We start from the raw sequence: 15126 nt of genomic DNA, 5'->3' as shown, positions 1-15126 counted from the left end.
GTCTCACTTTGTTGCCCAGGCTAGAGTGAGTGCCGTGGCGTCGGCCTGGCTCACAGCAACCTCAATCTCCAGGGCTCAGCGATCCTACTGCCTCAGCCTCCTGAGCAGCTGGGACTACAGGCATGTGCCACCATGCCCAGCTAATTTTTTCTATATGTAATTTTAGTTGGCCAATTAATTTCTTTCTATTTTTAGTAGAGACAGGATCTCCAGGTTTCAAACTCCTGACCTTGAGCGATCTGCCTGCCTCGGTCTCCCAGAGTGCTAGGATTACAGGCGTGAGCCACCATACCTAACCCCACTATTCTTTTTAACAGCTTTACCACAAAGGAGATCATAAAGACATAAGAAACCCAAATGGAAAAGGGAAATTCACTATCATTACTTCCGTCAATAGCAAATAGCACAACCCAGTTCTGTCAAATTTGGGAAGACGAATTTGTCTTCTGCTTGCACAGAAATAAAAGATTCCTTTTATTCCATTTTCCTGCTTCTCTTCCTCTCCCAGTAACTACATCTGCTTTATCAGTAATCACTCATTTACTAGCCTATATTATCAATAAAGGGATGAGAGTATTCAAATTCTTAAGATGAGTTCTTAATAATGGCCACCTTTTATACTGAGAAGTCAGCCTCTAGTGTGAGAAAAAGATGGATCCTTTAAGCTTACCCAACACACACAGCATTTTAATGCTTTTGCTTTTCCAGAGATGTGCAAATGAAACTCATTAGCTTAAAATAAAGTCAGTGCAAATGAATTAATTCCTCACTAACCCCAATCCCAATAAACCCTATGATCTTTTCCATAGTAAATTAGATATCAACTGCTAAAGGGGGAGAAAAAAGGATCACATGCTAACAGATGGCACAACTACGGACACTAATTCTCAGAACTCAGTACATTCAACCATACGTAAAAACACATCTCCATCTAAGTAGTACTACTGAAGATGTTAAGCCGTTTAAGTCACGTCCTTATAGGATGATTAAAAAAAACCCCACAACCAAAACTTTAGCATTTCATCTTATATTAATATACCAGGACTTGATGTAATAAAAAATATATTCAGTTGACTCACACACTCCAATAATAAATACTCTTAGGTAATCTTCAGCCTGAAACAAACCTTCATTTATTGACTATTTACAGTACAGTGATTTTGATTCTTAGCTGGTATTCAAAGACGGTTATGTATTAAGTGAGAGAAGATAATCTCTCTTCCAGATATCACCTCTAAGAAATCTCGGTAAATTCAATTTTAAGAACTAGAACTGCATCTCTTGGTGGCAGTTGTCACCCTGAGAACAGGAACAAGGCAAAGAAAGTATACAGGACTTTGATTCCCTACACAGGTACACATAAAGTTAGTTTATTAATGACTACATTTTGAAGCCAGCCATTTTGTCCAATATTTAAATAACAAGCTGTTTAATATTAAAGCAGAAAATACTGTCACAATGTGACAGGAGTACAGCTTTTTATCCATAAACCCTTCACACAATTATACATTAAATGCTATTTTTACGTAAGCAAGGCACCCCTACTTATTCTAAAATATGGGATGTGCTACCCCATTAAAAAAGCAAATGAGGAGACTTAGATTTTTTCCTATCTAGAGCTGGTTTAAATTCAAGTGAAGCCATTAATGTCCTTACCAGTCTGGACTGTTCTGACAGGTCACTTCACAGTTTTGTGACTAACAAACACCCTTAAGGTTTACTCAAAACCAAAAAAAGAGGATGGGGGTGGGTCAGACAACTTTTAAGTTAAGACTAGAATGCCCCCTTGAGTAGATCTGGCACCAATGTTAAATGCCTTCAGCACAGGACTTAGAAAGGCAAAACATTTCTAAAGACATAAAACTGCCAAATTGTTATTTACACTCACTAACCTGTAGTATGTATTTTTTGTTTTGATTTGTATTTTTTTTAATTCCCCTAAGTAATCAAATACAGCTAAAATTGAAACTATTCTGGAAAACCATACTGGTTCAAAGGTCTGAAACCTTTCTTTGCTTTGGTGAATGTGTGGTTAAAATAAATCATTATTTTACTCCATGAGAAGTTTTACATCACAGCTCTCAATTCATAGACAAAAAAACAAAACCTTGAACAGATGATTTTTTAAATGGGAGAAAGATTTTAAAGAATAGCACAGATTAAAAATATGTAGTTTTTACAATGGGTAACATTATCTTCTAAGAAAACAAACTATTTAATGACATAAAATAAAGACCAGATTTTTAAATCAGATCCTAGACAATTTAAACAAAAATTTTAATTTGTGGTTTAGTTCATAATCCCAAATTGAATCTTTCCTTTCTGTCTCTAAACAGTCCACTATGAAATTTTTCTTAGAAGCAATTAACCCAAAACACCAAAATCCTTTCTCTAGCAGTTGCTGCTAATAAACTGGAACATTATATCCCATGTCCAAGAAAGATGTGCAAATGAAATGCTTCTTGCTTCATCCTGAAAATAAAACAAGAAATGTTGCACATTTACTCAAAATGAAAAAGAAAAGCACAAGTTCCCATACCATTTAAAATTACAAGTTTAATTTATTTTTCTTTCTGGTAGAGTACAAGTTAGATGACAAATAAATTAAGGTGAGGAAAATTAGTTAGGCATTAGTGTTCAAAGCCTGGGATGAAGATAGATTTTCAGAATTAAGCACAAAATATATTTTACATAGATTGTGGCTAATATGTTTATTAACATCACAGGGTTGTTGGACTTTTATATCCAAAAATAGTCTATGACACCTAATAGAATGCTTCATGTGTTTTCAAGAAATTTTTACAGTTAAGTGACTCAAAAGAATACAGCATTACATGCAGAAACATGATTATAATAGTATATTAAACTACTTTATGTGGGGGAAGACACCACATTATTTAGTCAAGGGGAGGGATGTCAAGACATATTTGGCAAATTTATCACAGGTAAATTAACACTATAAAACCACGTATGTCCTAAGACAAAAATCATTTTCATAACACCAACTTAGGAAAAGGAGACAGAGGCACCGTAACTGCACACATGGATGATGCACCCTGGTTTCAAACTTCAAAATATCTTAGAAGTGAGGAAATGTGTTCAGATTTTAGTGGGAAGAAAAGCTAATGCAAGGCACATTTTCAGTGTATTATGAGTTACAGCTACTAAGGTAAGCTATAAAGTTATTTTTAGGCACACAGCATGATGAATGTTAGGAATTATGCATAAAAATTGTATATGGGGATAATGCTCAAAGCTACTATATAATAATAATGAAATCTATTTCCCAGGAGAATTTTCATTCCCTATATTGATGCTCCAATTATGTCCAGTTTGATCTTTATTAAAAACAGAATGGTTTCTCCATGTCACAAATTAGTGAATTGATAATTATTAATTTATTGATTGAAAATAATCTCTACAGTTGTACACCTCTTAAATTTACCTTATTTATCATCTGGAACCCTGGAAGTCTTATTTTCCTTTTGGACATGAATTCAGAAACAGTTCAATATACCTATGATCTGAGGATAATAAAACAAGATTAGTCTTAAAAAGCTGAAATGGCAGAAAAAATATTGGAGCCATGTTTCTCATAGTTCAGAGAGCAACTCAAACCCTCTGCCGTTTCCTTTCCCTAACAACAAAATCAAAAAACAGACTTAAAAAACCCTTCCTAACTCTGCACAGAAATTATGCAGGACAGGCCAGGCGTGGAGGCTCATGCCTGTAATCCTAGCACTCTGGGAAGCCGAGGTGGGTGGATTGTTTGAGCTCAGGAGTTCGAGACCAGCCTGAGCAAAAGCGACACTCCATCTCCACTAAAATAGAAACAAATTAGCTGGACAACTAAAAATATATAGAAAAATTAGCCGGGCATGGTGGCGCGTGCCTGTAATCCCAGCAACTCTGGAAGCTGAGGCAGGAGGATCACTTGAGCCCAGGAGTTTGAGGTTGCTGTGAGCTTGGCTGACGCCATGGCACTCTAGCCCGGGCAACAGAGTGAGACGCTGTCTCAAAAAAAAACAAAAAACAAAAAACAAAAAAAAAAACAAAAAAGAAATATGCAGGATAATTAGCAGACAAATAAATGGTTTTCATTATAATATAGTGTTCAATTATTTACAATTAATTTAGTAATATTAAAAGAATACAAATTATCCCAGGAAAAATTCTGGGCTAATCCCCAAACAGATCGGCATTTGAAGGCAAAGATAAACATCAATAACAATAATGAAAACTGCAAGAGGTACTTACGAACATGGGACCGGTCCTTGAGCATGGCAGCGACAGCATCCTCGTGGGTGTCGAAGTGCACATCAGCTTCTCCAGTGGGCTTCCCACTGGAGCTGTACTCCATGGTGATTCTAACTGGCTTCAGTGGAGCAAAAAACTAAACAACAAAGGTAGCCAAAAGGAACACAATGGAACTAGGCCTAATTTCTAGAAGTCTAGTAGCTCTTCATTTTTCTTTCAGACTTTGATTCATACACCTGATGTATGTTTTTAGGGAATACCCTCTTTAAGCAATAAAGTAGTTATACATTTGCCATCTCTTTGGGCTTTTATGACTTTTCTCAGAACTCAAAGTTACATTTCAAGTATCTGTTCTCAGAGAACCCCAAACTACAATGACTACACAAATGGTTCTCTCAAACATTTTTTAAAAACCAGTGACTACTTTTATTAGTCTTCCCACACACATCCTTCCCTGTTTCTAAAAGAGTGTCCATCAAACATAATCACTTAACAATGGTTCTAACCAGATTTTAGTCAGACATGTAGCCGATAGTCAGATTCTTATCAGAGCTACCACATTGACTGGTTATCATTCCAAACCAAATCTAAACATAATGATTTAATGAGAATGTACAACTTTCATATGGGGAAAGATATGATTCCTATTAGGCTTTTTGAAATAGTGACGACAACTGAGGTCCCACTATTAAATTGAAAACTCTAGGTTTGGATCTACCTATATGTTCTTAAGTTTATGAAGTCAGTAAAGGCTTTGTTTGCATTTAGAAGTACTGGATTCTCGTTTCTAAACAAGGCAGTTGTGGCCAACTGCCTTGGAGGTCTCAGTTTCCTAAACTAAACAATGAATGGCTAGTTTATTCTAAAACCAAATTTTCTTACTTTGAATAGTAAATCTATACCATATTATTTAGTACCTATAAAATACTTATTCTTTTTTGACCTTAAAATGTAATAAAAAGCCACAGTTTTCAGCTACAGAATATGAAGCAAGCCTTTGCAACCAGGGAGATGCCATCTTATTCTCCAAAGATACTCCAGAAATACTGTATTTTCTTTTCTATCTTCCCCAAATTAATATTATACAAGTTCAATTTTAGAACTTTTGTTCAAACCTATTGAGATTGGATATCTTACTGCCACACACATTTATAATGTCTTGGGCATTGGCTTGGAAAGGCAATCCTCTCATGTGGACAAAATGCAATGAAGGCGTAGTTCCAAAATCAACAGCCTCTGGAAGCTTTTCTGACATCTCCTTAGGTAATTCTGAAAGGTAGAACAAAAAGCACTGTGAAGAACATAAAAGCTTCAAGAGTTATTAACAGATTGTAATTAGGTATTAACTTTTACGTAAAATCCTCCATTCCTCTTGAACCAGTAAGGAAGGGCTTTAAACCCCAAAATTTCTGCTACTTAACAAGTATCACCTAAGCACCCATAAGCATTTAGTGCTTAAAATCATTACCAGATTAAGAATTTATCTTTTTATAACAATAGAGGGAAGATAAAATAAAAAATCGTTACTTCAATAAATATTCCTCCTCTCTACCCAATCTTTCCTTCCACCCAAATGCTGACATTTTACTCCCTTTTATTACATTTTTACTATTCAGCTTTTAATGCAGAGTCTACAAAACAATTAAAAATCTAGCAAAATAATTAAGCCCTTATGCATAGAAAGTACACACGACACTCAGACATTAAATCTTTAACTCAATCTACTTGTCCTACAGTCTTACAATTTCATACAATATAGTCATATAAAAAAAAAACAGTTTCACAAAAGTCAAAAAATAGAAGATAGATGCAAAGAACCTAAGAAGAAGCAGGACTTTACCTGTTTCCTTCTCATTTTCAAAAGCTGTCATGGGTCGAATATCCTCATTTCCTTCATGTTCTTCAAAGACCATTTCGGGCTCAGTTATATACTTAGCAGTAGGAGAAGATGCCATTTTCTTTCCCTTATGAGAGCCAACATGTGTTCGAACTTCATTCCTTCTGCTTGGAAATATCTCGATATATCTACGTCAATGCAAAAGTCAACAGGCACAAAAATGTTAAGTAACTTTATACTAAACTCATTTAAAACAAACACGTATATATTATATTTCCAACAGCTTAGGAAACACAGGTGCCCAAAGATAACAGGTAGGGGAAAAATAATGGATACAGACATTAGCCCATGAAAAAGTACTCAACGAAGTACTTTTAAACTTTAAATATTTTGCTCCAAGAGAACACTTTTTTTCATATACATTTTAACAATATTTTCTACTGTTTTACTTCATGAGGACAACTATGCCAAGGTTAACCATGTATACAGAAAATAAGTAATCAGGTAAGGTTTTGTGGGAAGTTTGTTTTACAGTGGCTAACAATCTCTTGCAGCCTTGCAATTCAATTCTGTGAAAATAAAGCACATTTGTATAAGATATTAAAAGTCACAGCATAGAAGACCTAATGTCTCCAAACCTTCACTAAGGAGCTAATGAGGATTCAAGAACTAAATGTCAAAAGTGACTTGCTATCATAGTGGCAAGTGAGACTATCTATTAAATGCAAGCTTCTGAATCTAGTTTTTTCTTAACACTGCTTTTCCAAATCAGGTTATTAAATGTGAGTTGTAAAAATCATTTGTATTTATAGACCTATAAAAATTAGTATCATTTCTTTAAAAAGATCTTTGAACCAATTCTATATGTAGATATTGAAATACACTAGCTTTGGAATAGCTTGTTTGTTTTTTTAACTTCAATGTAGCTGATTAAGAAGGCCAGAAAAGGCCGGGCGCGGTGGCTCAAGCCTGTAATCCCAGCACTCTGGGAGGCCGAGGCGGGCGGATTGCTCGAGGTCAGGAGTTCGAAACCAGCCTGAGCAAGAGCAAGACCCCGTCTCTACTATAAATAGAAAGAAATTAATTGGCCAACTAATATATATATATAAAATTAGCCGGGTGTGGTGGACCCTAACCCTAACCCTATAAATAGAAAGAAATTAATTGGCCAACTAATATATATATATAAAATTAGCCGGGTGTGGTGGCGCATGCCTGTAGTCCCAGCTACTCGGGAGGCTGAGGCAGCAGGATTGCTTGAGCCCAGGAGTTTGAGGTTGCTGTGAGCTAGGCTGACGCCACGGCACTCATTCTAGCCTGTGCAACAAAGCGAGACTCTGTCTCAAAAAAAAAAAAAAAAAAAAAAAAAAAAAAATTAGCCGGGCATGGTGGCACATGCCTGTAGTCCCAGCTACTCAGGAGGCTGAGGCAGCAGGATTGCTTGAGCCCAGGAGTTTGAGGTTGCTGTGAGCTAGGCTGACGCCACGGCACTCACTCTAGCCTGGGCAACAAAGCGAGACTCTGTCTCAAAAAAAAAAAAAAAAAAAAAAAAAAGAAGGCCAGAAAGCAGCAACATGGTGATTTAAAATTTGACATTTGGGAGAGGGGCCCCCCGAGGTTTGGCAGTCAGGAAAGAGCTGGGTGAGGCGGCAGTGACTGTGTATGAAAGGGTAGCCATGTGATGCTGAGTTACCCCGAAAATACTCCAGGCAAAGGTAACAGCAAGCACAAGGGCTGAGGCTGGCGGGCACTCGGGGAAATAGCAAGAAGCCCAGCAAGGCTGGAGCAGGCTAAGCTCAGGGTGAAAGGACATGAATGGAGTGAAGGTGTCAGCAGGGTTAGATAGAGAACTTTATTTAAAAAAAAAAAAAATTTATAATGAATTACCCAAATCAAAATAAATAAATAAATAAAATAAAATAAAATTTGACATTTTTGGCCGGGGGTGGTGGCTCATGCCTATAATGCTAGCACTCTGGGAGGCCAAGGCGGGCGGATCACTCAAGATCAGGAGTTTGAAACCAGCCTGAGCAAGAGCGAGACCCTGTCTCTACTAAAAATAGAAAGAAATTAATTGGCCAACTAAAAATATATAGAAAAAAATTAGCCAGTCATGGTGGTGCATGCCTGTAGTCCCAGCTCCTCGGGAGGCTGAGGCAGGAGGATTGCTCGAGCCCATGAGTTGGAGGCTGCTGTGAGCTAGGCTGACACCATGGCACTCTAGCCCAGGCAACAGAGTGAGACTATTTCAAAAAAAAAAAAAAAAAAATTGACATTTTTTACTGTACTTCCAAAATTAAAGTTAAAACACAAGGAACCCACTTATTATACGCATCCTGATGTGATATGACCATAAGACGCTGTACAGGACAACTGACTCAATTTCTTCAAAAGTCAATTGCATTTAAAAAGGGGTAAGGAATAAAATAATTAAGAAGGGAATTTACTCTGGTTTAAGAGTATTAGATACGTGACAGTCAAATGTAACATGTGGACCTTGTCTAGATTCTGATTCAAACAAACCAACTGTAAAGATACTTTTGGTATCATTGGGAAAATGGGATTATGAATTGTTATTAGATGATAAGTCACTGCTAATTTTGTTAGATGTAGTATAATGATGGTATAAGAAAATGTCTCTTTTTAAAGATGCATATTGAAAAAACAGATGCAGCAAATATAACAGATGTCAATAATCTGTTAAATCTAAGTGATAGGCATTTGATGGCTCATCATACTATTCTAGTTTTCTATATTGGGGTAATTTTACTATAGTGCATTCATCAAAGTGACCTGAGGTGTGATACTTATGCATCGTTAGCATCTGCTTCACTCACCGGTTACCAATTTCTTCCCTGTGTTTCAACAAGGCTTGGCTGGCCATTTCTGGTTCTTCAAACTGCACATAGGCTTCCCCTGTTTTTCTTCTCCCTCTGTAGTCCATCACAAAAGTAATGTCAACTATATTCAGTCCTAGGACACCACAAAATTATTACAAGTTAGGGCTTCTAACAAAAGCTTTTCTTATCCTTAGAATTAACACATTCATTCAGGTACTAATGAAATTTTTATGTTTTGCCAGTCCCACAATATTTGATTATATGACTGCATGCTTAATGAGGAGAATATTATTATGCAGTCAAAAGTTATTTGCACCTACATACCTATATTTCCAGAATGTTTAGGGTCCAAGCAGCCCGTCTAAAACACATAACTGTCTCCACTACTTTTTCTTTTTTGTCATTAATTACATATTAGGAAAAACTAGAGATTTTTTTTTTTTTGAGACATGATCTCACTGTATCACCCTGGATAGAATGCAATGGCATCATCATAGCTCACTACAACCTTAAACTCCTAGACTCCAATGATCCTCTTGCCTCAGCATCCCGAAGAGCTGGGACTACAAGTGCACACCACTATGCCCTGCAAATCTGTCTATTTTTTGTAGAGATAGGATCTTGCTCTTGCTCAGGCTGAACTCCTGGCCTCAAGCAATTCTCCCACTTTGACCTCCTAAAGTGCTAGTTTACAGGCATGAGCCACCAAGCCCAGCCAAAATTAGACTAATATCACTACCAATGGTGTACATTTTACAGCAAGGAATTAGATAAGGCTTTCACAAATTATATAAATTGTTATTGTCTTAGACAAATATGGCCACTATAGATATTTCTTCAGTAGTTAAACAAACCCTCATCAAATTATTTTGAAATGTGACATCCCCTCTAAAGATCTGCCTGATACATCAAAACATACATAAAATCTATATATTGGAAGTTTAAGAGAAAAGCTCTCCCCTAAAGAACCTACTATAACTACATGCTGTTACCTAGGAAAAGGGTCTTCTAAGGTATAGAAGGAAATAATGGAGGTAAAATGAGGAAAAAAGGTATGAGGCCCCAAATGTGATGTAACTGCAAAGCACCTGCAAAGAAGTCTACAATGTCTTTCTCATCGCAACTATAAGGAAGTCCTCTCAGACGAACTACACCATCATTTACCACAGGTGAAGATTTGACCTGTAAGCTCTTCATTAAGGCATCTACATCTTCATTGTTTATCTCATATACTACAAAGAAAAAGCACAAAAGGCATGCAAAATTACATAACACAGGAAGAAACCAATTTTTAAAAAAAATCAAATACATTACCACTTGATGGGTTATCCAAGAATTTAAAAACCTAATAATTTTAATCTTTATGTGCTTCTTAAGAAAATCGCCAATGACATTTACTGAATATTCACTATGTACGAGGCATAACTTGTTTCATCCTCAGAACTCTTAAGATAAACCTGGTCACAATCCTCCTTTTATAGATAAGAAACTAACTCTATCTTTTTGTGCTTCATTTTCACAAGCTATAAAACAATACATTCATAACATCAAACTACTTCACTATTGCTATGGATCAAACATAAAATAATGCATTCATAAATATCTAACTACTTCATAGTTAAGGATCAAATGAAAACTGGCTTGAAAAGTATAAAAATCTAATGCAATGATCCCAAAAAGCCAGAATCTGACTTCACATACCTTCTACATACCGCTGACCCATGTACATGCGGTGTTTCTCTAAGGCTTTATGCACATCCTGCTCTGACTCCATTTCAATTAAGGCATCACCCCTTCGCTTCCCATCTCTATTTAAGAGGAAATGTATTCCATTCTCACCATTGCGGATTCTGCAGTCTAAAAGTGTATGAGCAAAACCAATTTAGAACAGAAATCAAACTTTAGCTCAATCATACAAGTCACTATAATACAATTTTCCAACAACAAACAGGAACCCAAACATCTGTCATATTCTTTACATAAACCCCATCATCAAAGCCATTCAAGCACGCTAATAAAGGCTGTAGTCCCTAAAATGTTCCAAGTAGAAAAGCAAAGCAAACCTTAGTATGTAAACTTATGATCTCCTTCCTGGCTGTTAAATGGTAAATCAGGCTAGGCTCACCACAAAATGCATATCCATTCCAGTGTCTCTATAATCAGTTTCAAATCACTTTAGGAATTAAAATATGGTTAGGTTTATATATAAGTGTCTTCCTTTAAAAACATATCCATAGGACTCTAAAATATCTCCTGTAAGAATAATTTTGCTATCATAATTTAACTTTTCCTTCTTTTCATTATCAAGGAAAGACATCCCATACTTAAGTGGCTTTATAAAATGCCTGACTCACACAATGCTATGCACATTAAGGTAGTTAATAGATTCAGTTCCATCCTTTCACAACACTTTATTTTATTTATTTTTTTTTGAGACAGAGTCTCGCTTTGTTGCCCAGACTAGAGTGAGTGCCATGGCGTCAGCCTAGCTCCCAGCAACCTCAAACTTCTGGGCTCAAGCAATCCTCCTGCCTCAGGCTCCCAAGTAGCTGGGACTACAGGCGTGTGCCACCATGCCTGGCTAATTTTTTCTATATATATTAGTTGGCCAATTAATTTCTTTCTATTTATAGTAGAGACTGGGTCTTGCTCTTGCTCAGGCTGGTTTCAAACTCCTGACCTCGAGCAATCCGCCCGCCTCGGCCTCCCAGAGTGCTAGGATTACAGGCATTAGCCACCGCGCCCGGCCCTTTAACAACACTTTAATGTGACATCTTCTAAAAGCATCTTAAGAAGAAAATTAAAAATCATAGTTAGATACAGAACCAAAAAAAAAAAAAAAAAAAAAACCCACAGGTTGGTAAACCTTCCAACCATGTTATTAAGAGAATCTGATAAACTCTATCACTTCATCTAGCATTCTATAACGTATGTGCTACATAAAGAGCTACTCTTGACCCCCTATTTCCACTAACAGGTTTGGCTTTTTAATATGTATATATTAAAACTTCCAAGAAAATTTGTTTCATACTATGTAGTTTTAACAATAAATACTTCTGTTGTATTCAAAGTCTTTAAATCTGGCATATACCATAAACAATACACATGGGGTCACTTGATATGAATGTGAAACGAGCTCAAATGAGACAACTCCCAGCCATCAAGGAGGATGTCTACTGCATAGCTTGATATGATTTTTTGGCAAAAAGACTGCCTTTTACTCAGACAAAATTACATATTTAAAACATACATAACATATACCTGAGAAAAAGTTAAGCACATCTTCTATAGTGCACGACCAGGGCAATCCTTGAGCTCGAATGAGATAAACATCATCCACTTCCTCTCCTAACTTGGACGGGGCCAATTCGTACTCAGGGAGTGACGGAAGGTCTTCTAGATAGGGAGTTTTGGACTCCTTCCAAGAGAAATGAAGAAATATAAAAATATTTCTTTGACAACCTACTTAGCAAATGTTTATTTCTACAAACACACACTCCAGATGTTAACATTATTTCAGAGGCAAGAAGTAAGTCTTAACTCACCCTCTTTTGGATTCAAGTGTACATCCTAAAGCAGTAAGCAGGTATATCCTAGTGATCTGGCCAGATAAATTTTGTTCAGGGCTTGTTTTTAAATTCATCAGCCCCAAATTATACCTAATAGTGTTTATTTAAAACAGCACAAGAAGGATCCCTTCAAATTGACATGTGATTGCCCCCTACATCGAGTGCACCATATTAGGCCCTCATATCAAAGCTTACTATCCAGAATAAGACAGGATGCTTTAAGCACTATAATTAGGATACAAATACTATAGGGATTCAAAACAGAGCACTAACAGAAAAGTCAGTATGTGATATAAGATGGGCCTTGAAGGAAGGACAGAATTCTGACAGGGACATATCAAAGACAGGGCATTCCCGTTTGGAAGTGAGGGAAAGCAGCAGTATGAACAAAGGCCCACTTGAAAAACAGCAATTAATCCCATTTGTCTAAATTGTAGGATACAATTAGGAGCCAAGATGAGCTGGCAAAAGGAACTTGGTACCATATAGCAGAAGGCCTTGATTGTTGGGCTCAATGTGTGTCCTTCACTTGATAGGCAAAGGGAAGTTAATAAAAGACACTGAGGAATGGGTAAATCAACAAGACAGCAGGATGCCTTCAAAAGATTAATCTGTCAGCTGGTATGCCAGACCAACTGAATGAGGGGAAGATCATAAAAGGCAGCAGCAGCAGTGTGAGGCGAAAGGAGCCAGAGACATAGCCAAAGAACTCTATTTTATAAGACTAAGCAAAAACTGGAATTTAAAAAAGCCTAACATGCCCCACAATCTTAACCTAGGAAGACAACTCAGGCTTTAACACTTGCACCCCACTGGACTAAGGACAGAGATACCTTTACATCATCCATCGTTTTCAAGATGACCTGTGCTCAGTTTTAAGGAGTCAACAAAAAAATGCAAGCAGAGTGTCTAACACATAGTAAACGCTCAACGGATTATATCGCTTTAGTCAATTTTGGTTTATATTTTTAATTTATATATTTGTTACATATTTAAAATTTAATTTTTTTACTATTATTTTCATTAACCACTATACTAACAAGGACTTTAGCCAATTTCATAGGAGAAAACAAATGAGACAGAAGCCAGCTCACAAACACTCACTAGAGACAGTTTTGTTTTTTTTAAAGGCAACTTTCTACATTTTCCCAGAATTCCATAAGCATCACAAGCTTTTCCAGAAAAAGGCAGCAGAAAGTATTGGGCCGGGATTCAAATCCATTAGCTCAGCCACTGGCAGACAGCAGCCATGCCGACCAGCCCCCGTTTCCGTAAGTTCAAGGAGAAGCACGAACTGAATCAAGATAACTACGACCCAAGGCATCAGGGGCTGGGAGTCAAAAAGTGTGCACTTTCCGGATGCCACGTAACAAGCAGAGGAGAAAGCGTCACACACAAGACACAAAACATTTGCAATCTCAGTTTTTTTAAAGTATACACTGCCTTTAAAAAAAATAAAAAGGAAAGGAAAACCACGTAGATGCACAGCTGGGCCTCGGTGGCGGCCTCGAGCCTCCGCGCCGCTGTCCCCACGCCCCTCCCCCATCGGCGTCCGCACGGTCCTCTCAGGTGACGGCGACCGCGGCCGCGGAGGACCTCCGTCAGACTCGGCGGAGGTGCAGAGGTGACCTTCAGTGAGCTGGGGCAGCCCGCCTCTCCTCGGACCCGACCAGAGGAGCGCGCCGGGACGACGCTCCTTCCCGCAGGCCGCCCACGCAGCCGCGCGCCAGCCGCGCCCCGGCGGGGCCGTGAGGCGCCGAGGCCGCCCGGGCCTAGCGCCCGCCGCGCGGAAGCCCCCGCCGCCCGCGGGCCGGCCCCAACTTCGGGCAGCGCGCGGGGCAGAGCGACAGGGATGCGGGCGGCGGTCCGGCCCGCACAACCTACCATGGGCCCGGCGGGGAGCGAGGCCTCCGCATGCACCCGGCCGCACGCGCACGCCCCGCCGGCCGGTGACTAGGAGGAGAACAAAACCCGAGGCACCCCGAGGCCGGGAGAGCGTCCCTTGTTCCGGGGCCCAATAGGAGGCCGGGGCGCGCGGGGGCGGGTGTGCGGCGCGTGCCGCGGCTCCCCGGGCGCGCCCGCAAGCGCAGGCGGAGGGGCGCGTGCGCGCGGCCCTGGAAGGGTCCCCACCGTGCGCGGCCCCTCGCGGCGCCCACGTACCTGGCCGTAGCCCCGCGCCGGGCCGGCGGCCGCCGCCAGCGACCGCGGCAGCAGCGGGCCCCGCAGGGCAGGGTAGGAGGCGGCGGCCGCGGCCGCGGCAGAGGCGGCCACAGGCGGAGGCCCCGCCAGCCTCCCGGGGGGCGCGGGCCCGGCCTGGAAGCTCCGCGTCTGGGCGGCGGCGGCCGCGGCGGCCCCGAGCAGCAGCAGCAGGCGGCGGCGGCCCGACACGCCCGAAGGGAAGGCGCCGGCGGCCGAGTAGAGGGGCAGGCAGGCGGCGCCGGTGCGCCGGCAGCTGCTGCAGTTGCAGCCGCAGCCGCGGAGCAGCGCCCCGAGCACCCAGCGCGTCCCGGCCATGGGCTCCGGCGGCGGCGCGGGGACCGGCGGCCGCGGCGGCAGCGCGAGCGGGGAGGAAGTGCACTCCAGGGCCGGGAGGCGCGGCGGGCACATGCGCCGCGGCGCCGGC

The 15126-nt window shown here is 40.1% G+C and overlaps 1 protein-coding gene across 2 annotated transcripts; it reads right to left on the bottom strand.

The window, feature by feature from the left end:
- Nucleotides 1-1110: 1110 nt before the first annotated feature.
- Nucleotides 1111-15111, bottom strand: GRSF1 (G-rich RNA sequence binding factor 1). Of its 2 annotated transcripts, XM_012785930.2 has the most exons (10): nucleotides 14664-15109; nucleotides 12196-12352; nucleotides 10636-10791; nucleotides 10023-10166; nucleotides 8932-9067; nucleotides 6098-6282; nucleotides 5405-5526; nucleotides 4258-4393; nucleotides 3446-3524; nucleotides 1111-2472 (listed from the first exon to the last, which is right to left on the bottom strand). In XM_012785930.2, exons 1-9 carry the CDS (start codon nucleotides 15015-15017, stop codon nucleotides 3475-3477), a joined length of 1440 nt encoding a protein of 479 aa, XP_012641384.2. In that variant the 5' UTR covers nucleotides 15018-15109; the 3' UTR covers nucleotides 1111-2472; nucleotides 3446-3474. The 2 variants fall into 2 exon arrangements, with proteins under 2 accessions (XP_012641384.2, XP_075854031.1); XM_075997916.1 differs by lacking the exons at nucleotides 1111-2472; nucleotides 3446-3524 and adding an exon at nucleotides 3531-4010 and having other exon boundaries at nucleotides 14664-15111.
- Between the last annotated feature and the right edge of the window lie 15 nt (nucleotides 15112-15126).

This window comes from Microcebus murinus, chromosome 26, assembly GCF_040939455.1.
Source record: "Microcebus murinus isolate Inina chromosome 26, M.murinus_Inina_mat1.0, whole genome shotgun sequence".
NCBI classification, from domain to species: Eukaryota; Metazoa; Chordata; class Mammalia; order Primates; family Cheirogaleidae; genus Microcebus; species Microcebus murinus.
Note: the sequence above shows the minus strand (reverse complement) of the source record. Positions and strands in the feature narration are given on the sequence as shown.